This window comes from Rattus norvegicus, chromosome 12, assembly GCF_021556685.1.
Source record: "Rattus norvegicus strain SHRSP/BbbUtx chromosome 12, alternate assembly SHRSP_T2T, whole genome shotgun sequence".
NCBI lineage: Eukaryota > Metazoa > Chordata > Mammalia > Rodentia > Muridae > Rattus > Rattus norvegicus.
This window is the reverse complement of record NC_141545.1, coordinates 12,154,786-12,176,741: the sequence shown is the minus strand read 5'-3', so window position 1 is coordinate 12,176,741 and position 21,956 is coordinate 12,154,786. Positions and strand designations below refer to the sequence as shown.

Sequence of the window (21,956 nt, the reverse complement as noted above, 5' to 3'; positions counted from 1 at the left end):
TGTCGTGGGCTGGATGCTGCACCAGGCAGTGTGAACCAGGCAGGGAGGGCCCCGCGCGGGGGCTGAGTGTCTGACCCTGGTGGGATGACTAAGTTAGTCTTGGCTGTGAGCAGGCGAGGTGGGAGCATGCCAAGTTATGAAACACTGATTGCTCTGCTGAAGTGAAGGCATCTGGGGTCCTGCCTGGGGGCCGGAGGGGCGTGCCTCGTGCCTGATAAAAGGGGCTGAGCAGCGCGGGGACAGCTTTCTCCGTGTCCTGCTGCAGCGCTCCTCGAAGGTGGGCAACCTTCAGGGTGACAAGAGGGTTCCTGAGCTACTACTGAACGCAGCCCAAGGCAGCCCAGGACAGACCACAGATTTAATTCTCCCACTTGGCGACCTTCAGGGTAGAAAGGGGACAGAGCCATAGCTTGAGTATGGCCACTGCAGCGTGCGAGCCTGTGGCCAGACCCAGCCTAACCTCCATTTCGTCCGGGGAGCTGCGCAGCCTGTGGACGTGCGACTGCGAGCTGGCCCTGCTGCCCCTGTCGCAGCTGCTCCGCCTACAGCCTGGTGCCTTCCAACTGCGCGGTGAGCAGCTCCTGGTGCCCGGGCCCGGGGAACCTGCGGCCGCACGGGGAGGCTTCAACGTCTTCGGTGATGGCCTAGTGCGCCTAGATGGCCAGCTCTATCGCCTCAGCAGTTACATCAAGAGGTAGGTGACCTCCCGGTGCGCTCTAACCTGTAGCAAATCCTCTACCTGGCTGCTGCCCCCTCTTCAGGAAACTGGGACCTGGAGGTGGAGACTGACTTCCTGCCTGCTGGAACGCTCTTTCCCCCTCTGAAGCGGCTAAGTAGGGCGTTTTGCGGAGCGTGTAGAGAGGACAGGGTGGGAAGCACACTGGGCCCCACCCAACAAGCCTAGCTGGTGGAGATTTTTTCCATTCTGCCCTTTAACTAGGTCGGATGAGCTCAGTGTGCAGGCACACCCCTCCGGGGATGTCTTGGATGTGGATCGTCACACCTGGCTCTAGTTCTGAGCATGAATAACTTTATTCTGCTGAAGCACGGAGAAAGTTCATTTTCCCAGAGTAATTGCGCTCTTGGTGTTTCTTAAATCAAACAACCAGAGTGAAGAAGAAAAAAAAGCCCCCCAAAGCCCAAACTAGAGCCATGTTGGCTCTACAGCTTGGGCAGAAATAAGGGCAAAGGTGCCTTCCTGGTTTGCTGCAGAGTATGGTGAGACACCGGCCTTTATCCAATAGTCGTCAGGAACTGTGGTGGCCAAGGCGACTCAGACACTCGTTGATAGGCTTGAAGCTGGCAAGGTTGTAGAGGCAGGTTTTGATCTCAGTGGCACATGCAGGGTTCCATTTGGCTGGGTCACCCCGGAGGAAGAGGGTACACAGCCCTCGTACATGTACAATAGGGTACTCAGTGCCCCGGAACCAAGTGGGTCTGGAGTCTGAGCGATCCACGGCTGGCCAGATGTGAAGATAGGATGTATTTACCACTGGGCTAGGGTGGGGTCAAAGGGCTAAACACTGCCGGTGCATTCTTCCAACTGCACGCAGGTAGGACACTCAAGACGGTATAAGTTTTGAATGTCTGAGAAAACATTCCCTACGGAGGATTTCTCTATGGTAGGGAAATATAAAAAAAAAATGCTGATTTGTAAGAGGAGGGCATTGGGAAGAGCTAAGTTAGAAACCAGGTTTGGGCTGGGAAGATGGATCATTGCCCAAAATGGGAGGACTTGAGTTTAGATTCCTAGCTCCCGTGCCAAAGTGTCTCTGTGCACTAGGGGCATGGAGACAGGACTTGCTGGCCTCCAAGTGGTCCCTAAACTGGCATGCTCCAGGTTTAGTGAGAGGACCCATTTGAAATTAATAAGGAGGACACACACACACACACACACACAAAGCTATGATTACAATGTCCTTCAGTGAGCTGAAGTCAGAGGTAAGGTGTTTGATAGAATCAGAGCCCCCAGTCTTAGCATATGATACTGGAAATTTTGGAATAGATTTGAGGCTTGCCATTAAATTTTTATATAAGTAAATGAAAACCAGCAGCAGTTCCTGGGCAAGTTAGAGTGTAGTCATAGGGCTGGGTGACATAGACCAGGGAGCAATGAATTTCCATACACACTAGCTTCTCCTCACGTACACCATCATGTGAGGGCTTTCATACCCCAGGGAAACAAAGGCTCCACTGAGAAAGATTTGAACAGTGGAATTAGCAATGTGTCTTCTTGTGTGGGGGTCCTGCCACGGTAGGAGGCAGCTTTTATTACTGTGTGGGCAGCCTGGAGAGTGGCTGGGAAGGAGTCGAGTCTGACTGGAGAGTGCTTTCTAGGTGGAGGGCTGGGATGCGAAAGCACTCTGAACTTAGCCACATCGAGATTCTTCTGCTCTGTTCTGCAAGATGGATGGCTCCAGTGGCATTGACTCTGGAGATAGCATTACCAGTGGCACAGGTCTGACTGGATGTTTCCAGATTCTTGGAATATATATATATATATATATATATATATATATATATATATATATATATATATATATATATATATATATATGTATGGTGGGAAAGCAGTGAGGCTTTGTTGTTTTGAAAATTCATTTTTTACTATACATTTAGTTGTGGTAGGTGCGTGTACTTGAATGTGGATGTGTGTACGTGTGAGTACAGACACGTACTGAGCCATCTCTCCAGCCCCAGGACAATTTTACTGGAGGCAAAGCAATAGTACTAATTAGACAGGAATCTACTGGCAAGAGTGACAACAGGCCACTAGAGTGAAGATATCCAAGGCCCATATTGCCTCGGGCTTCTTTATGTGATTGAAAGAAAAAGGAAGCTGGAGGAGAAGGCATAGTAGGTCTGTTTTGTTCAATCCACTTGGATTGTGAAAGCCGTCGCTCACTGCACAGGCCCCTTTCCGTGTAGAGTCTGATTATAACCATCCCAACCGTGTCGGCAGTGCACGGGCATAAGGTGGATAGTAGAGGGTTCTCTCATTTTTAGAGGGCACAGTTTGCTTTATTGTGAATGTACCCAAGACTAGTTCAGGTAGATTGTCACCCCCTCCCACTCCTGACTGGCTTGACTGCCATATAATTTAATAGAATTTAAGTTTGATGGTTGTTAAATGGGACTGGGGGTATTCTGTTTCGTGTGTGTGTGTGTGTGTGTGTGTGTGTGTGTGTGTGTGTGTGGTATGTGTGGTGTGTGTGGTGTGTGTGGTGTGTGTGTGTGTGGTATGTGTGGTGTGTGTGGTGTGTGTGGTGTGTGTGTGTGTGGTGTGTGTGGTGTGTGTGTGTGTGTGGTATGTGTGGTGTGTGTGGTGTGTGTGGTGTGTGTGTGTGTGTGTGTGTGTGGTGTGTGTGGTGTGTGTGGTGTGTGTGTGTGTGTGGTATGTGTGTGGTGTGTGTGGTGTGTGTATGGTATGTGTGTGGTGTGTGTGTGTGTGTGTGTGGTGTGTGTGTGGTATGTGGTGTGTGTGTGTGTCTGTTGCAAGCAGCTCCATGCACGGTATCCTAGGTTGTAACAGGTTGCTCGGTGCATTGTTCTGCTGTGTGTCTGTGGTTTTCAGACGAGGATCTCAAGCGGCTGAGTGCAATACTTGAAGAGGAAGGGTGCATGTCCCAAGAACTGTGGCCCGTTTGTCTGTCTCTATAGCATAAACTGCTTCTGTCAACATATGTACCACAGCTAAATCCTATCTGTCTGCCTGTCCATCCATCTGTCCATTGGTCCATCTCTCTATCCATCTGTCCATCTGTCTGTCCATCCATCCATCCACCCATCCATCCATCCATCCGTCCATCCACCCATCCCTCCCTCCTTCCAGTTTGATATTATTGGGATATTACTGTGGCCTAGGAGACGCCAATTTTTAATGTCCCTGGCACAGTGCTCGAGTTGGATTTTCTTAAACCCAGGCATCTGGTGTAGAGGAGCAGCCTGGCTTCCTCATGTCAGGCACCTGCAGGGTCTGCTTGTCCACAGTACAAACCCCACATTTGTCATGAGTCAGAGTCTAGAGGGGATGGACCCTGGTAAGTTTTCATCTCTTAGCCTTAGCCGTGGGGCAACATCTGTCCAAAAGCAGTTGCCAGGAAAGTTAGGGATCGCAAAAGGCGGGTGGAGGGTCTGAAGCACTGTGGAGCACTGGGCCTTTGGGGACTGTGCACTGACCTTCCCAGAGACGTTAGTGGATTCTCAGTGTCCCTTCAGGAGAGATGCCTGGATAAGAACCCTTACTGTATTAATCATTAGGCTTCATCTCCCGTGATGCGCAGTTTGGGTGTGGAATATGTCCACACCGTAATCAAGATGCAGGGTCTCAAGTGTGTTCTATTTCTTTCCTGGGATCCTTTCCCAAGAATCCCCAAATACTGAGAGCCATTTCCCTTGACATTCAAATGAGTCCCTCTCTGAAGGTATCTATCCTCTGTTCTCGGGGGTTTCCCCAATACTTAAACTTCTAAACACAACACTAAGGAAACTACAGAAACCAAGCCCTTCCTGATTAGTGGTGGCCATAAAAGTCCTCTAAAAATCAGCTCTTAAAATACTTGTCCTGGGGCTGGGGATTTAGCTCAGTGGTAGAGCGCTTACCTAGGAAGCGCAAGGCCCTGGGTTCGGTCCCCAGCTCCGAAAAAAAGAACCAAAAAAAAAAAAATACTTGTCCTGTCCACTATGTCCATAGCAGCCTTATTTATAATAGCCAGAAGCTCAAAAGAACCCAGATGTCCTTCAACAGAGGAATGGATACAGAAAATGTGGTACATCTACACAATGGAGTAATACTCAGGTATTAAAAAACAATGACTTCATGAAGTTCATAGGCAAATGGATGGAACTAGAAAATATCCTGAGTGAGGTAACCCAACACAAAAAAACACACATGGGTATGCACTCACTGATAAGTGGCTATTAGCCCAAAAGCTCGGATTACCCAAGATACAACCCACAGACCACATGAAACTCAAGAAGGATGACCAAAGTGCGGATGCTTCAGTCCTTCTTAGAAGGGGGAACAAAAATACTCACAGAAGGAAATATAGAGATAACATATGGAGCAGAGACTGAAGGAATGGTCATCTAGAGACTGCCCCTCCTGGGGATCCAGTCCATATACATATAGCCACCAAACCCAGACACTATTGCTGATGCCAAGAAGTGCATGCTGACAGGAGCCTGATATAGCTGTCTCCTGAGAGGCTCTGCCAGAGCCTGACAAATATAGAGGCGGACGCTCGCAGCCAACCACTGAACTGAACACAGGGTCCCCAATGGAGGAGGTAGGGAAGGAACTGAAGGAGCTGAAGGGGTTTGCAACCCCACAAGGAGGACAACAATATCAACCAACCAGACGCCCCAGGGCTCCCAGGTTCTAAACCAGCATCCCAAGAATACACAGGGATGGACCCATGGCTCCAGCCTCATATGTAGCAGAGGATGGCCTTGTTGAGCATCAAAGGAGGAGAAGCCCTTGTTCCTGTCAAGGCTCAATGCCCCAGTGTAGGGGAATGTTAGGGTCAGCAGGGAGAGGGAGTGGTTCGATGGGTGGGTGAGGGAACACCCTCATAGAAGCAGGGGGGAGATAGCAGGTTTCTGGAGGGAAAACCAGGAAAGGGGATAACATTTGAAAAGTAAATATGCAATAAAAGGAAAAATTAAATATGAATCATAAAAAATACTTGCCTTATCTGTGGTGTTGATAATCAAAACTTTACCATCATCACCGTCACCACCACCATCATCACCATCATCATTTTTTTTTTAAGTTCAAGATTTCTATCCATGTCATATCTAAAGCCTGCTTGGGACACTACCCGTACATAGTTAGTGGTTGTTAGCATTTCCTCTAGGCTCTGTCCGGCAGTTACCTAGCAACATCTAGGTACGCCTGTATAAAAAGAACTCTGTCTCTGTCTCTCTACCTATTCTCTCTGTCTTCCCCACGTGTTCCCTATTGGCCTCTCCCCTTCTCTCCCTCTCCCTCTCCCTCTCCCTTCCCCTCTCCTCTCCCTCCCCCCTTCCCCCTTTCACTTCTCACAACAAAGCTTTAGATTAGGTCTGTATCGTGGCTTGATTTCTCAGAAAGAACACTTTGGCATGGACCCGCCAGTGCACATCCTTCCACCGCACTACCCACTCTGTTTTATAAAGCACATCAGTGGTTACTAAGTGACCTGAAAGGCCAACCCACACTGACTATCTCACATGCACACACACGTACACATGCATATGCACACATACACACATGCAAGCGCGCGCGTGCAACACACACACGCACACACGCACACACGCATGCACGCACGCACACACATGCACATGCACACACATGTACACACATGCACACATGCACATACCACTGTCTTCCTGCTAGGATGCAGCCTATTAATGACACGCAGTGGCAAACATGACCTTGAATTTCGCCCATGTATTGCAACTTGGTATGGAAGGGGCTGCTGGGAAATTTAAAATAAAACAGGAAGGGTGTCTACAAATATTAACTTAACTCCCCAGAAGGGTGCAAAGTATTTTGCCAGTGTCATCTTGTGAAATGTTACAACGTGGGCATAAATAAAGGATTGTTTAATTTTTATGATGGGAAAATGAGGATTAGTAATGAACTACGCAGGCGCGCGGGAATGAATCAGCTGAGCTGTGGTTTTAAGGAGCGTTGTCTGACGAGGCCTGTGTTTTCAGGGAACTGCCTCAAACAGGGAGTGATTCTGCCTTCCAAAGGCCAGTGGCAGCTTCTCGCAGATCCAGAAGCCTCAAATAAATAACTGGGTCCCTAGCCGTCCTTCACATTGAATATAGAACAGCCTTTTAAAAGTGCAGAGATTTTAAAGGAAGAGATGATAGAACCCGCCCCTATCTGCAGTCAATTAGCTGGGAGACGAGCAGCAGCCATACCCTCCCCAGGGGGCCCTGTGGGGTAGAATGCTGGGGAATTATGGGTAGGCTTACCCACTCTCCAGTGAGAAGTGCGAGCCCCCTGCAGGGTTGCCATTCCCAGTGGCAGCTTGCAGGTCTCTGCTAGCTTGGGCTCTGTCTTGAGACCCCACCTCTTCCTCCTGTCTCAGACATAGAAACCGATGTGTGCAGTCTTTCTTCAGAACACAGCAAACTGTGGTCTGGGTGGGATCCAGTCTAGAGGAAGTGTGTGTGAGCCTGAGTGGCATTTCCTTACCTTCTGTATAACTCAGTTCCCATGGCTGAGAATAATAACAGCACGAGAATAATAATTGCCATATAAAATAAAAACAAAATGGGGATGGCTTAGTGAGGACTGGAATTTTATTCCTAACAACTGAGTCAGGCAGCTCACAACTGCCTGGAACTCCAGCTCTGGCGTATCTGGCGCCCCCTTCTGGCCTCTGTGAGCACTGCACTCACATGCGCAGACTCACCCACAGAAACACTTGCACCCATTATTAAAAATAAAACCAGGGGTTGGGGATTTAGTTCAGTGGTAGAGCGCTTGCCTAGCAAGCGCAAGGCCCTGGGTTCGGTCCCCAGCTCCGAAAAAAAGAAAAGAAAAAAAAATAAATAAATAAATAAAACCTTTAAAATAAAATTATCACCCCAGTCTTAAAGCATTGCTGTATCAGAATTTAAGTTGATGAAGTCCGGAAGAAACAAATACTGTCAGGTATTGAGCCTTGTCAGATGTTAGTTTTTGTATTGTTACTAAGTAACCCCATAAGCCGCCTTTGTGTGTATTTGATCCAGTCACCCTCTAGTGGGAAGCTGCTAGCCTTCTTCTCCTAATGATGAAAATGAGGATGAGCAAAGTTAAAAAGCCTGAGAGATCATAGCTCAGGAGCTCTAATGCTTCTGCCTCACTGGCTCCCTTCCTGGCTCTGTTCCCTCAGAGCCTCGCTCTGACGTAAACCACACTCTGTCTGCTTGCTATTCTCAGCACACCTGGTCTCTGAATGGCTGTCTGTCTCCCTTCTGACATCCAGCCACTCATCCTGCCTCACCCCTGCCAGCTACTGCAGTCCTCTTACTCCTTGCCAACCTCCCTGGGTATGTCTGATGTGACAGAACAGTCTCTTACCCATACCTACCTCGCCTCAGTAGGTGACTAGTTCCTGGTCCTTGTTCTCTTTTAGTTACATACCCACGATGTATAACAGTGGAATTCAGATCTGTGAATATGGAGACCATGTTTCTCCCCTGATGTCTCTGTGTGTGAATGATAGGCCAGCTTTTAAGTCTGGACGGTGGGGTACACTTTCCCACAGGTTTAGATTTTAATCCAGAACATGATGGCTCTACCAAGAGGTCACATCCAAAGACCATCTAGGTTTGTGTGAACTGGCTGGAATACAGACACACCTTTAATCCCAGGAGACAGAGGCAAGCAGATCCCTGAGTTCAAGGCCAGCCTGGTATGAGCAAGTTTCAGGTAAAGAAAAGTTTATGTCCAAACATGGTGGTACACGGCTTTTATCCCAAACAGTGAAAGAATAACTAGATGTTTTAAGGAAGCCGTTGTGTTTGAAAATGACTTCTAATTGAGCAGCAGACAAAGCGATGAATCAGAAAGAGGTTTGGCAGAATAGAATACACCCAACCCTCACGAGAAGGAAGAAGAAAAGGAAGCCACTGATGGGGCAGTGGGAAGGGGGTCTTGGGGAGAGAGGGAGGGAGGGAATAGGAGGGGGGAGGGAGAGAGAGAGGAAGAAGAAGAAGAAGAAGAAGAAGAAGAAGAAGAAGAAGAAGAAGAAGAAGAAGAAGAAGAAGAAGAAGAGAGGAGAGGAGAGGAGAGGAGAGGAGAGGAGAGGAGAGGAGAGGAGAGGAGAGGAGAGGAGAGGAGAGACAGTTTTACCAGAGAGTTTTACAGAGACAGGTTGAAGAGAGAAGAAGCTAGACACAGGGAAAGACAGAATAAGTCAGAGGCTGAGAGAGAAGCCAGCCTCTGATTGAATCAATCAGCTTGGAGAGGAGTTTGAGTCAGAACAACTGAGTTGACCCGTCAGCCAGAATTCAGAAAGACCTAGAAACGGTGAGCTCATTCAACAGTAAGTCTCAGAGGCTGGAAACCTTCCAGGCCTAGATAAGATTGTACGGAGGCTAGAAGCTTCCAGGACTAGGCCCAGGTTAGCAGACAGAGGCAGTGAGCCTCAGAGATGACAGTTACTATAGGAGAACAGAAGCTACTTTAACACACAGGTGTCTCTCAAACTGTTGACAACTTAACGTTCAAGTTTCTGGGGCTCTTGATAAAAACAGAGATTCTGGTTGGATGAAACTGGTCAGGGGCTTGAGTTCTGGATTTGGACGCACCATGCTGATGCTCTTGGACCAGGGACCACGCCTATTGCAGGATGAAATATTTGCGTTTTATCTGACTCTCAGATGCACCACGTAGGTCTTGGTGGCGAAGCTATTTTCCTCCCCGTCTTTGTTTTATCAAAATCTACCTCACAGTGGGTCGCAGAGAGCTATGGCCCAGGTTCAAGGTTAGCTGTGGCTCACGGTCACAGTGTGCTTTGGTTCCGAAATGGAGTTCACACATCGCTGAGCTGGGACAAGAATTAGATCTTATTTTGAAACACTGCTTTCTCTGACATTGTCCTGCCCTCTGACGTTTGTTCTGAGGCCAGGCATAGAACATTAGAGCCTAAAAGTAAACTGTGGGACAGGGTAAAAGGAACAATTGAGAGTTAAAAGGACTTGCTATATAAAAGTAACCTTGAAGTCATTTACATTTTACCATCCCCCATGATCATTTTAGCAAATACAATAAGTATTCAGGGCAGAGAGGTGATATTTTTGTTACTAATCCATAATAACCGGTCCCTTATGTCATCCAGTAAGACACTCTGAAGTAAAAGCGTCAACTCGAGTGTTAGAAACTGAGACAACCATGGAAATGAATGAACAGACGCCTGATCTTTTCTGAACTGTAATGATTTCTGTCTTCAAGCTTTTAATAATAATAATAATTTTCAAGTAAACATCCACACTTATTTCATTGGAATTTTGAGGTGTTTGACAAAAGGAGCATGGCTGAGGACTGGGGACGGAAGAATGAATGACTTAGAATCGTGTCCTTCACCCAGTCTGGCTTCCCTTCATTCAAGTGAACTGTGGTTGATGTCGGTCAAAACTGAAAGCCCCGGATTTCAATCAATCGTAACATTTTAAACAGCACACCACCGAAACCCAAAGGTTGCGGTCTCTTGTCCTGCTCCTTCCCACTCCAGCATGTGACACATCCCCTGTCCTGAGTAAACTGGCTGTAGATGCAACCATTTTGTCATCCATTAGCCTTGTACCATTTCAGCGCCACAGTCTAGTGTACAGATGTGCACAGATGTGGCGTCATCCAATGAGCATCTTCTGGATGGATAAGAAAAGACCCTTGGGGTTCTTATTTGTGGCCAGGTTAAATATACGGAATATCTCTTTTCTATAAATTATGCTGTCAAAATTTTCTGACGGGTAGTGTTTGCACACCAGCTCCCAACCCCCACCTGGGGTTGGATGGCCCCTTTAAGTGACCTCTGACTCATCAGAGTCAGGAGAGTTATGCTGTACCTGCTTTTACTGTTCAGTTCCATTGAACTCACACTGCAAAGTTTGTGATCACGTGTAGTTCACACACAGACTCCAGATGTGACTCCCTGATGCCTCTTTCCTGACTCCGTCCAGCCAAGGCGCTCTAAGTGCTTTGGCGCTGCCTAAGGCCTTCCACGGAATTCTAAGGGACCACTTATTCTCCCAGATGATTCCTTCTGACTTGACATTTCCATCCTTTTACCTTGCAATGTGGGTTTGTTGGAAGACAGTTTGCTGATGGCACAACCCAGTGATGTCTCCAGTCAGATGTTCACCGATCTTACAGGGAGAAGGAAATGTTGTGATCTTGTGTCATCAGAAGAGTGTGTGAAATGGCTACTGTGGGGGCTCCATTGCACACAAACACTAGGCGCTTCCTCCAGAGGGCAGCCAGCAGGACAGGGGAGAAGGAACCGCCCTGCGGAAGGTGGTGAATTTGCTAAATGAATGGGTGGATCCTAGGTCTCTCTTTCTCTCTCTCTCTCTCTCTCTCTCTCTCTCTCTCTCTCTCTCTCTCTCTTTCTGTGTCTCTCTCTCTGTCTCCCTGTCCCTTTCTGTCTCTCTGTCTCTCTCTGTCTCTGTCTCTCTCTTGTGTCTCTGTCTCTCTCTGTCTTTCTCTGTCTCTCTGTCTTTCTCTGTCTCTGTCTCTCTCTGTCTCTCTGTCCCCGCCCCGTCCCCCCCCCCCCCCCCCCCGCCTGCTTCCTTCACCTCAGGATATAAAGCTCTCAGCACCAATCCTGTCTGCTTCCCACTATGATGCTGATGACAGACTAACACTCTGCAACTGTAAGCAAGATGAGGGAGGAGGGGACACCCTTGTAGTGACAGAAGAAGAGGGCAGGTATCACTGTCCACATCAACATCAAGAGGTGTGCACACCTGCATGCTGTGTGTGTATGTGTGTGTGTGTGTGTGTGTGAGAGAGAGAGAGAGAGACAGAGAGAGACAGAGAGAGACAGACAAACACAGAGACAGAGAGACAGAGACACAGAGAGATGTGGAGAGAGACAGAAAGAGACAGAGAGACACAGAGAGAGACAAAGAACACAGAGAGTGGTAGAGCACAGGAGCGTGCACTGGAGAGAGAGACACGCAGAGGGAATGGGGAAATTTTTGTTCACTATTGGTGCAGGGGACTCAGGCTGTTGATATCTTCAGGTGAACTCTTTTGTCCACATGATTATGACATTGGTCTCCTCTGATAAAGGCTTCCCTCAAAGCCACACCTTGCTACCAGGCCATCCATAGAACTGTTAGCCAATCAGCAATGACCAGAGGTGATTTCCTCCTCATATGTATAAAATGTGGTATTCTTGGGGCTGGGGATTTAGCTCAGTGGTAGAGCGCTTGCCTAGGAAGCGCAAGGCCCTGGGTTCGGTCCCCAGCTCCGAAAAAAAAAAAATGTGGTATTCTCTATTAAGATACATTTCAGGAAACATGCCTGGAAGGCCATGGCTGAGATAGGTACATGTCCAGTCCGTAGGTCTCCTTCCTCACGTGAGAGTGGATGAACGCTCCATCTCCAGCTATTTCTGCTTTTTCACAGATACGTGGAATTGACCAACTACTGTGATTACAAAGACTACAGGGAAACGATACTGAGCAAACCCATGCTGTTCTTTGTTAACGTGCAGACCAAGAAGGACATCTCAAAAGGTAAGTGTGTGTGTGTGTGTGTGTGTGTGTGTGTGTGTGTGTGTGTGTCTGTGTGTGTGAGAGAGAGAGAGAGGGAGAGAGAGAGAGAGAGAGAGAGAGAGAGAGAGAGAGAGAGAGAGGGTAGATGTGAGATTATGGAGCATGACACATGCTGGCACAGCAAACCTAATGATGCAAACCACCTGTCTCTTCTGACTTCCTGTTCGGGCAGGAAGTGACCTGACACAGAGCCTTCAGAGGTTCAACTTCCTTTCTAGACAGGAAATGACCTGACATTTCGAGCCTTTTGGGTTGGGTGGGGAGACTGTCATGTACCACAAACATGTATCCCATAATAAACTGCTCCAGTGACCTCACAGGTCTGAGCAGCCAAATGTGATGTTTTGAACATGGAAGGAGGTACAACTGATAATTCTTTTTTTGTTTGTTTTTGTTTTTCTTTTGTTTTGTTCTGAAACAGGGTTTCTCTGTGTAACAGAGCCCTGGCTTTGTAGGCTAGGCTGGCTGGAACTCATAGAGATCTGCCTGCCTGCCTCTGCCTCCCAAGTGCTGGGATCAAAGGTACGCACCACCACACCCAGCTGATTGTTATTTTATCTATCACCATCTCTCCACCACCACCACCCCCCCCCCAGTTGATTTTGATTGGGAAATAAAGATGCCAACAGCTAATGGCTGGGCAGGTAGACTGAGATAGGAATTGGAGAGAGGAAGGAGGCAGAGATGGGGAAGAAGAAAGGCCAGTCCTAAAGACCCGTGAGACAAAGGGGAAGTGATCACACAGACCTGGGAAAGCAGAGATGAATCTTGATTTTAAAAGATGTTAATTCAGGGCTGGAGAGATGGTTCAGTGGTTAAGAGCACTGACTGCTCTTCCAGAGGTCCTGAGTTCAATTCCCAGCAACCACATGGTGGCTCACAACCATCTGTAATGGGATCTGATGCTCTCTTCTGGTATCTGAAGACAGCTACAGTGTACTCATCTATAATAAATAAATAAATACATAAATAAATAAATAAATAAATAAATAAATAAATCTTTAAAAAAAATAGTTAACTCAGGAGTAGCCAAGGGGAGTGTTTGCTAGCAGCAGGAAGAATTAGAAACACCCAGCTAGTCAAGGTATTTCAAAGTGTGTGTGTGTGTGTGTGTGTATGTGTGTGTGTGTGTGTGTCTTTCATTCTCGAATCCAGATAGCCCTTGGGCAGGTGTGACCTGTCGGAAGCACAGAGCCGTTAACTAGTCACCACTACAGGGAAGTTACTGGCAAAACGCCGATTAAATGAAATTGTAGAACTTGATTCTAGGTATTATTCTTCAAGTGACTGGCTCACTTCAGACAGACTCGCCCAAGCCTCCTGTCTCAGGGGCTTATTGGAGGGCTCTGTGCTCACCATCCATAACTCAGAGCACTCTGTTTGCAGGAGAGAGGGAGAGCACATTGAGCAGCCATACTGTGAGAGCATCCTAGGACCACAGGTACTCTGGTGTTGTGGTTTGCCCAGGAGTTATCTGTATTTTGATGCTAATTCCACTGCCCCAAGGACAGCTGCCTAGCCATGTACTTAGGACTCACTTGACTTCACTACAACCTTCTCCCCACTTAATTTGTAAATTACAGGTGAGGGGCGGTTACAGGATAGAAGGAGGCTTGTGATTGGATGAGAAGGAAGGAAGGAAGGCGGGAGAGAAGTTTGAAGGAAGAGGAGGAGACTGCGATGGAAAGGAGAAAGAGACAGGAGGGAGAGGGAGAGAAGCTGTGGCAGGACAATATGGCGGGGGATGTTAAGATTCCACGCTGCACCTTTACAGGTTGTAACAAATGTTTTTAAGGGATGGACGTGTATCAATTACATCTTATCAATTGGGCCAAAGGTTATTGTGTTGTGTGTTCTTTCATGTAGCAATGTGAAAGAAAGTGTGTGGCAGTTGGTCTGGGCCGCCACAGAGTTGGGAAACCTGCCTTGGGATTTAGATAGGTAGAGAGACTGCTGCCAGGCTCAGAGAGAGGCCTTTGGCAGTGTGTTATGGGATAGATGGGTGAGACACTTTGCTGACTGAGAATTAAGATATCCAGCAGACATCTTGGGACACTGCTGTGTAGACCTAGTGGGGGATAAAAGACAACCATACTTTTTTATTTTTTATATTTTCACAATAACACTCTGGTTCTGCAATGGCCAGGAAGCCAACCAGGGTCTCTTCAGGATTGTAATTCACAGATGTGCAGCCCCCCACACCCACTCATTCCCTCAGGAGGAACTGAAAGAAAGAATGATGCCGCTTGAGTTTAGCATTTTAATTAAAGTTCCATAAGTGATATGAGACGGGATCTGCGGGAGTCTCACAGATCATAGTTGCTTGACAATGTCTACAGGATGGGGTACCGGGTACCTGAGGAGGTATGGGAGCCCAACAGCCGGTCAACTTTGAGAAAAGCTAGGACGTGAAAAAGTTCTATAATATAAAAACAAAAGATGGCTAAGCTTATACGATGATAACTGTAACTAAGGCAACACGCCAGCTCTGCTGCTATTCTAGACAGCGTTTTATACAAATTAGCAGTTACCATGTTCTCGAGACAAGTGCTACGTCGTCCAGAAGCCTGTCGTGGTGAACTCACAGATAAACAGGTCTGTACATGTGCAGGGGGCAACCTGCCTGGCTGTGAGAGAGGCTAGATGTAGGCGTTTCACAAGCCTTTGAAAGGTCTTGGTTGATTTGCATGAAATTCAATTCCAGGTACCAGCTAGCCTGCTTGCTTTATTTTATCTCTCATCTCAAATAGCATACAAGATGGCTAATATCTTAAGCTCCCTTTAAAACTTCAGAAGGAGGGGGGATGTGGGCAGGAAAACTAAAAGTGAGTTAGCTTAGTTTAAAATGCATCCGGGGCTGGAAAGATGACTCGGTAGGAAAGCTGTGCTTCCAGAGCGCCTGACTTCTATTCCCAGCACCCATGTGATGTTGCAACCATCTGTAACTCCAGTTCTGGGTATACAATATCTACAATATCGTCTTTGGCCTCTGAGGGCACCAGGCATACAAGCAGGCAAAACATCCATACACATAAATGAAAAATGAATAAATCTTCCAGAAACTTCATCCCTTAAGACTGTAAACACTTGCCTTTGGCCCTCAGGGTTCACCCCAAAAGCAGTAGAATAGTCTCGGAATCACACAACAGCCGGTCCATGCCTTTAGACAGACTCTGACCTGCATGTCCCCCCCTCCTTGAGGATGCACTTGAGCAATGCGGGCATGATGCTGGGGAATGGAAGAGATGAGTAGGTAATAAGATTCTGGTATTTTTTATTTATTTATTTATTTTTGGTTCTTTTTTTCAGAGCTGGGGACCGAACCCAGGGCCTTGCGCTTCCTAGGCAAGCGCTCTACCACTGAGCTAAATCCCCAATCCCAGATTCCGGTATTTTTAAATGAGGAAACAATCTTCCCTTTGTTGAAATCCTATGTTGGGTAAGATCAGCGGGCAGACTCCGCTTCCAATGCCTTGGTGCTGGAAACTCCAGCCTGGAGCAGTGGGGACGCTTTAAAGAGCTTCTCCACCTTCCTAACGCCGTGACCCTTTAAGACAGTTCTTCATGCTGTGGGGAGCCCCAACCATAAACTGTTTGATAACTATAACTTTGCTATGGATATAAACAGTAATATATAATATGCAGGACATTTGATATGTGGTCCCTGGAGGGGTCATACCTCCCGGGTTGAGAATCTGGTTCAGAAGCTTAGGGAGCCTAAATTTCATCTCAGCACAGTGTGGAAGCAAGAGCTGATTTGAGCAAGCTGTCCTCTGATTTCTGCATACATGCCTTCCAGCGTACAAACACTGTCAATAAATGAATGTTAAAGTCAAAATTGCAGGCTGGAGAGATGGTTCAGGGGTTAGGAGAACTGACTGCTCTTCCAAAGGCCCTGAGTTCAGTTCCCAGCAACTACATGGTGGCTCACAACCATCTGTAATGGGATCTGATGCCCTCTTCTGGTGTATCTGAAGACATCGACAGTGTACTCATCATATATACATATATATATATATATATATATAATTTTTTAATTATTTTAAAAGAATTACCAAAAGAACCTAGCACTGTTGCCTTCGCAATGAGGGCCAGTTCTTCCAGAGGCTGGTGGGGTAGAAAGCACAAGGAGGCTTCTTCCCTGGGTTCTGCTGGTTTTCTGCTTTGCTGAGGTGCTGATGAGAACTAGGCCGCTTTATAAATCCAGCGAGGGAGCATGAGAAGCCAGCCCCAGGGTGCTTCCCTTTCTTTTCCATACTGGAACACGCTATGGAGAGGGAGTTCTCACGCAAGGGGCTTCTGAAATCCAAGGTAGCTGATTCCCTAACCTGCTCTCACGGTGGCCCAGAGTGCCTTTCAAATTTGTAACGCTTCGGGGAACGTTTCTAGAAATCTCACTAGGCTCTGGAAGTATTATTGTATTAAATATTTATATCCCAGACCGGGGTTTCTACCGCGCCTTGGTTATTGACTTCCCGGATGAAAGACACACTCACAATCTTTATATTTACAGCAAGCCTCAAGCAGCACAAGAGCTGGGCAGCTGCCTGCCCTCTGTGCTGTTAGAATCTTCTTTCCTCTCGAAAACCCTGAGTTGTTGTTGTTTTTTTTTTTTTTTCTTTTTTTCGGAGCTGGGGACCGAACCCAGGGCCTTGCGCTTCCTAGGCAAGCGCTCTACCACTGAGCTAAGCCCCCAGCCCCGAAAACCCTGAGTTATTGCTTACTATTCAGTGTATTCCACCTGGGTTACTCTTAGCTACAATTGGGCAGCCCTTGGGACCATGCTCTCTTGACCTTTAACCCATGGCGGCTCCTCCTTCCTCCTGTCCTGCACCTTCTTCACCTTCTGAACCCAAGCCCTCGAAACCTAAACCCCACCTATGTCCCTTCTGCCCAGCTATTGGCTGTTAGCACCTTTATTCACCAATCAGAATTAACTTGAGAGCAGGGTCGCACGGGCTACACGCAGACTCTTGGGGGCCCACACCTCGCATTACTGTAGACAGTAAAAGACAAATCCTCAACAGATAGGAGTCTGAGGAAGCGGGCAGGAAAGCGAATAGCTGCGTCACCGTCTTTCAAAGCGACTGCAGCCACGCCTCTGCGCATCGGAAGCAACACATTCATGTCACACAAACACCACTTTTTCTAACGTCTGCTTCCTGATTTCTAGAAAGGACCTACGCGTTTCTTGTGAACACAAGGCACCCCAAGATAAGAAGACAGATAGAGCAAGGGATGGACATGGTCATCTCCTCTGTCATTGGAGAAAGCTATAGACTTCAGGTGAGCTGGGGTTTCCGCGCAAGGGCTACCGCCCCACAAAGGGACCATGCGCCTTCCTCTTGGGCACCCGCCACGCTCTCTCAGGGTGTACCACTGTGGACATCGGGTGGCAGTTGTTTGTATCGTGCGCGCGATGGTTTGGTACCCATGTCAATAAACTTTTCTCTTTCAGTTTGATTTCCAGGAAGTAGTGAGGAATTTCTTCCCTCCAGGAACCATCATGTTGAATGGGGAGAATTTGAGTTTCACCTACGAATTCAAAGCGGATGCCCTGTTTGATTTCTTCTACTGGTTTGGGCTCAGCAATTCCACTGTAAAAGTGCATGGAAAGGTTCTGAACTTGACCAGTACGAACCCAGAAAAGAAAGAAACAATTAAGTTATTCCTGGAAAAAATGAGTGAACCTCTAATCCGAAGGAGTAGTTTCTCCGATCGGAAATTTAGTGTCACATCCAGAGGTACGTTGCAAACTCTCAGGGTGCAGGAAAAGTGGTTAGCCCCAAGTAAAAGCCAAGTGACCACAACTGAAATGCCAGAGGTCTGCCCCTTTACCAGAGAGAACAATGATATCCTGGCCTACACCTTTCATGCCAGTTCTTGGAAGACAGAGGCCAGTTGATCTCTCTGAGTTCAAGGCCAGCCTAGTTTACACAGTAAGTTCCAGATAGTGAGTTAAAAACAAAAACAAAACCTGATACCAATTTGGGGAAGAAGGAGTAAGAGGCATTTGTTATCGTGAAGGAGGAGCTGGTCATAGTGGCATGCACCTGTATTCCAGCTGGTCATGGTGGCATGCACCTGTATTCCAGCTGGTCATGGTGGCATGCACCTGTATTCCAGCTGGTCATGGTGGCATGCACCTGTATTCCAGCTGGTCTAAGGCTGCAGCAAGGTTGTGACTGAAGGACAAGATGAATTCAGGAGTCTGAGGCCAGCCTAGGTAACACAGGAGGATCCTGTTTCAGATAAAAAGAAAAAGAGGTGAAAAGAAAGAAAAGAAAAAGGAAGATATGAGTTTTCTTGTAAGCTCCCTAAATTCTCTGATATAACAGTTATATGATACGGCCAAAGCAAAGAGTAACCTTAAATTATTAAGTGAAAAATTATTCATTTAAGTGACTTTCTACGCTCACTTCAGCACATGAGGTTTAAACTATCTTGGAAGAGGGCTGCCTCCCCCGTTACCTTCGCATGAACTCAGGACGACAGCTTGCATGCCTCAGTGGCTGTGGTCTCTGTCTTGGCAGCATATTCAGAAGGGTTCTTAGACTACGAGAATAACTCCTAGGAAGGTTTCATTTGACAAGCATGACATATGGTGGGCTCTCGGCTTTGAAATGCACGTGACTCAGGCAGATGGCTTCCTCCTCTGTGAGCCACTCTCTGAGGGTTAGCTAATCCAGCGGGCCCCAGAGTGCTTCCTGGATCAGGGCTCTGGTGGCTGTTTGCAGGAACTGCCAGCTCAGGGCACCCGTAGTGTCCTACAGAGGAGATGTCAATGGTCTGGATTAATTCTATTTAGTGGTAGTAATGTCTTCCTTTGTGTGCAGCAAAAGTCGGGCTTTTTTTCCCCTGGAAATTATCTATGTTCTTCCCTCCATATCTCCCTCCGTCCTCCCTCCTTCTCTCCCTCCGTTGTCAATGTCCTTCTCTTTCCCCCTTTCTCTTGCTTTTCTTTCTCCGAGTCTCTCCGTCTCTTCCCCCATTTCAGGCTGTTTCTCGAACCTCCCAAACCCTATCCTATTCTATATCTTAGCCTTCGTGGGTGGTCTCTCCTCGCTTTGGCTGCACCACTGGCCCCAGCATCCTAGCCTTCTCATTTTTGTTGTTGTTGTTGTTGTTTTGTTTTCCATTGTGACTCACCCTCTGTCCTTGTGTCTGCTTAGGGTTTCCACTAGGGCACACAGGGTAAGATAGTGCCACATTCCCTAGAAAGTTTCCCGTGAGCCAGATCTGGAGCCTTCTCAGCTCCAGAGCTGAGGAGAGGACGCCCCCCTGGGAGTTGGCTGCCACTGCACACACAGCAACAGATGGCTAGGGACACCTGTTGCGCTGGCAGGTTGCCAAGCCTGGCGCGCAGCCCTTGGACCGACTGCCAACCTGGTTCTGTCCACTTCAGAAGCTGATCCCTAGCTGGAAATGTAACTCAGTGGAAGAGTGCTTGCCCTGGCATGTGAGAAGCCCTTGTTTTCATCCTCAGCCCCGCAAAATGAGTAAACCAGCCAACAGTCAGAATCTGACCCCTAACCCCTGACCCCTGACCCCTGACCCTGGCCTCTGTCTCAAGCATCTGTTTCCCAATACCTGCTGTTCTACCTCGAATCTCCAGCCCAATGGAAAGCAGTCGTAGCCCCGGATGCCCATCAACATTTTTGTTGTTGTTCGTTTGTGAAGAAGTCTCATTGTGTAGCCCTCCCTGGCTAGCCTGAAACATGCTATGTAGACCAGGCTAGCCTTGAACTCACAGAGATCAACCAACCTCCTGAATACTGGGATTAAAGGTGTGTACCATCATACCCAGCCAAGAGTAGCACAGATAAGCAAAAATCAGTGCCTTCTACTTAGTTTCCGAGTGTCCTATGGAAGCCAGGATTCTCTGTTAATTGCCAAAATGGCTGTTTGGATGAATTTCAGAGATGCTTTTTCTTTCCGTAGTGATGATAATAACGGATGCCTTATTTACTGTGTTTTTAGGTTCAATAGATGATGTTTTTAACTGCAACCTGTCACCCAGATCATCAGTTACAGAACCACTTTTGGCAGAATTCTCATTTCCAAGTGTTCTGGAATCTGAAGAGACATCCAGCCAATCTCTCTGACTGGTCTGAACATTCTGGGTGTTGTCCCATCGAGGTCTGTGGCAGACAGTGCGTTGAAGGGGTAAGAGGAAATGGGGTGGACGTGTCCATCCCGTTGCCAGCCTCTGGCCCTCCAAGGTTCTATAGAGGACACTTTTTCCCATTTCCCTAGGCACGGTGCCCTGGCAGGCCCAGTGGCTTCCATCAGGGGTATGATGATGGGATGGAAGGACTTTGTCTCTATGGTTTAGGGTGTCATTGACATTGAACACTTCTCTGAAGAATCGGAGGAATTCTCAGGGGCAAGCACCCATGAACTTTGCTTAGTACCCTGGCACTCTGGAGACCTTCACGGCAACCTCTGCGAGAGTCACCTGACTGGAATGTTCACCCGTGATACTCCCTGGACCCCAGAATGGTCCTTCCTCTGCCACCAGCAGCCCCAGCAAGCCTCGGGGTTAAGCTTTTCTCTTGCAAATGTGTTAGGTAAAGCCAGTACCAATATCTCTCTGGGAAACAAGTCTGATGTCCATTCTGCCAGTGGGATGAACATTCAAGATACTGGCTGCTGAGGAGGCCTCCCTGAAACGTAAAGCCAGGCAGTGTGCCAATCAACCAGTGACAAGAGAGGCCCTCCTCCCTGCAGCTAACCTGGACCAGTTGGTGTTTGAAATGTGCTTTAGCAATCTTAACATGAGAAGAAAAGCCTGGGGGAACTAAGCCATTACCACCACGGGATACTGAACATCGGGGTGCTCTTCCCCCCGCCCCCCCACAACTCCAGCAGCATTGACTGAAGGGGAAGGAAATTATCCAATCTACATATTTTTGTTTGCATGAGTGGCTGGACATGGTGTCTGTAATTCTAGCACTCGGGGGTGAAGGCAGTAGAATGAGGAGTTCAAGACCATCCTTGTCTACATAGGGAGTTCAAGGCCGACTTGTTAGATGAATACAGAAGACTGATAAAACAAGCCCACATCATAGCACATGTGAATTCCCACGTAGATGCATAAGAAGGCAGATTTATGGACCCCTTGTAGCATCTTTTCCAAACTTTAAGAAAAATATTCCCATCCCACATGTTTCGATGGCGACGTTGATGGCCTGCCATTTGTACCCGAAATATTATCTAATACATATGCACAATTAAAACTTTCCTTAGCATTCAACTTGTAATTGATTTAACTTGTGGCCACCAAAGGTATGGGGTGGCCCCTTGAGGTTTGTGGGTGGCATGGTTGCTTTGGGGCACACTAATGACCGGAGGGGTTACAGCCACTACTTCAAGAAGGGACTTAGAGAGCAACTCCATGGAGTATTTGAGAAAGGAAATGAAGGTTGATAAGGAAAAAAAAGAGTGCCACTTCACCACAGGAGGATAAACAGGTTATTAAATTCAGTGAAAGGGAAAATAATAAAAGAATTCTAACCCGTTCTCCACCACAGCAATAAACCTTAGGTACCTAGCAAGAATTAAACTCTTCCCCAAGGAAATAAAGCCTATTCAGAATGTCAACAATCTTCTTTGGAAACTGAGTCGAGAAAAATAGCTAGCCATCACCCCAGGAATGAGCTGGAGATCTGGGAAGTTAATTTCAT

At 47.5% G+C, this 21,956-nt stretch overlaps 1 protein-coding gene across 2 annotated transcripts; it reads left to right on the top strand.

Annotated features, from left to right (window-relative positions):
- Positions 1 to 242: 242 nt before the first annotated feature.
- Positions 243 to 21,526, top strand: Medag (mesenteric estrogen-dependent adipogenesis). 2 transcript variants are annotated; one of them, NM_001398808.1, is given in 5 exon segments: positions 243 to 694; positions 12,122 to 12,231; positions 17,444 to 17,556; positions 17,729 to 18,014; positions 20,251 to 21,526. In NM_001398808.1, coding segments are annotated over 5 exon segments (912 nt in total). In that variant the 5' UTR covers positions 243 to 416; the 3' UTR covers positions 20,376 to 21,526.
- The last annotated feature ends 430 nt before the right edge of the window (positions 21,527 to 21,956 follow it).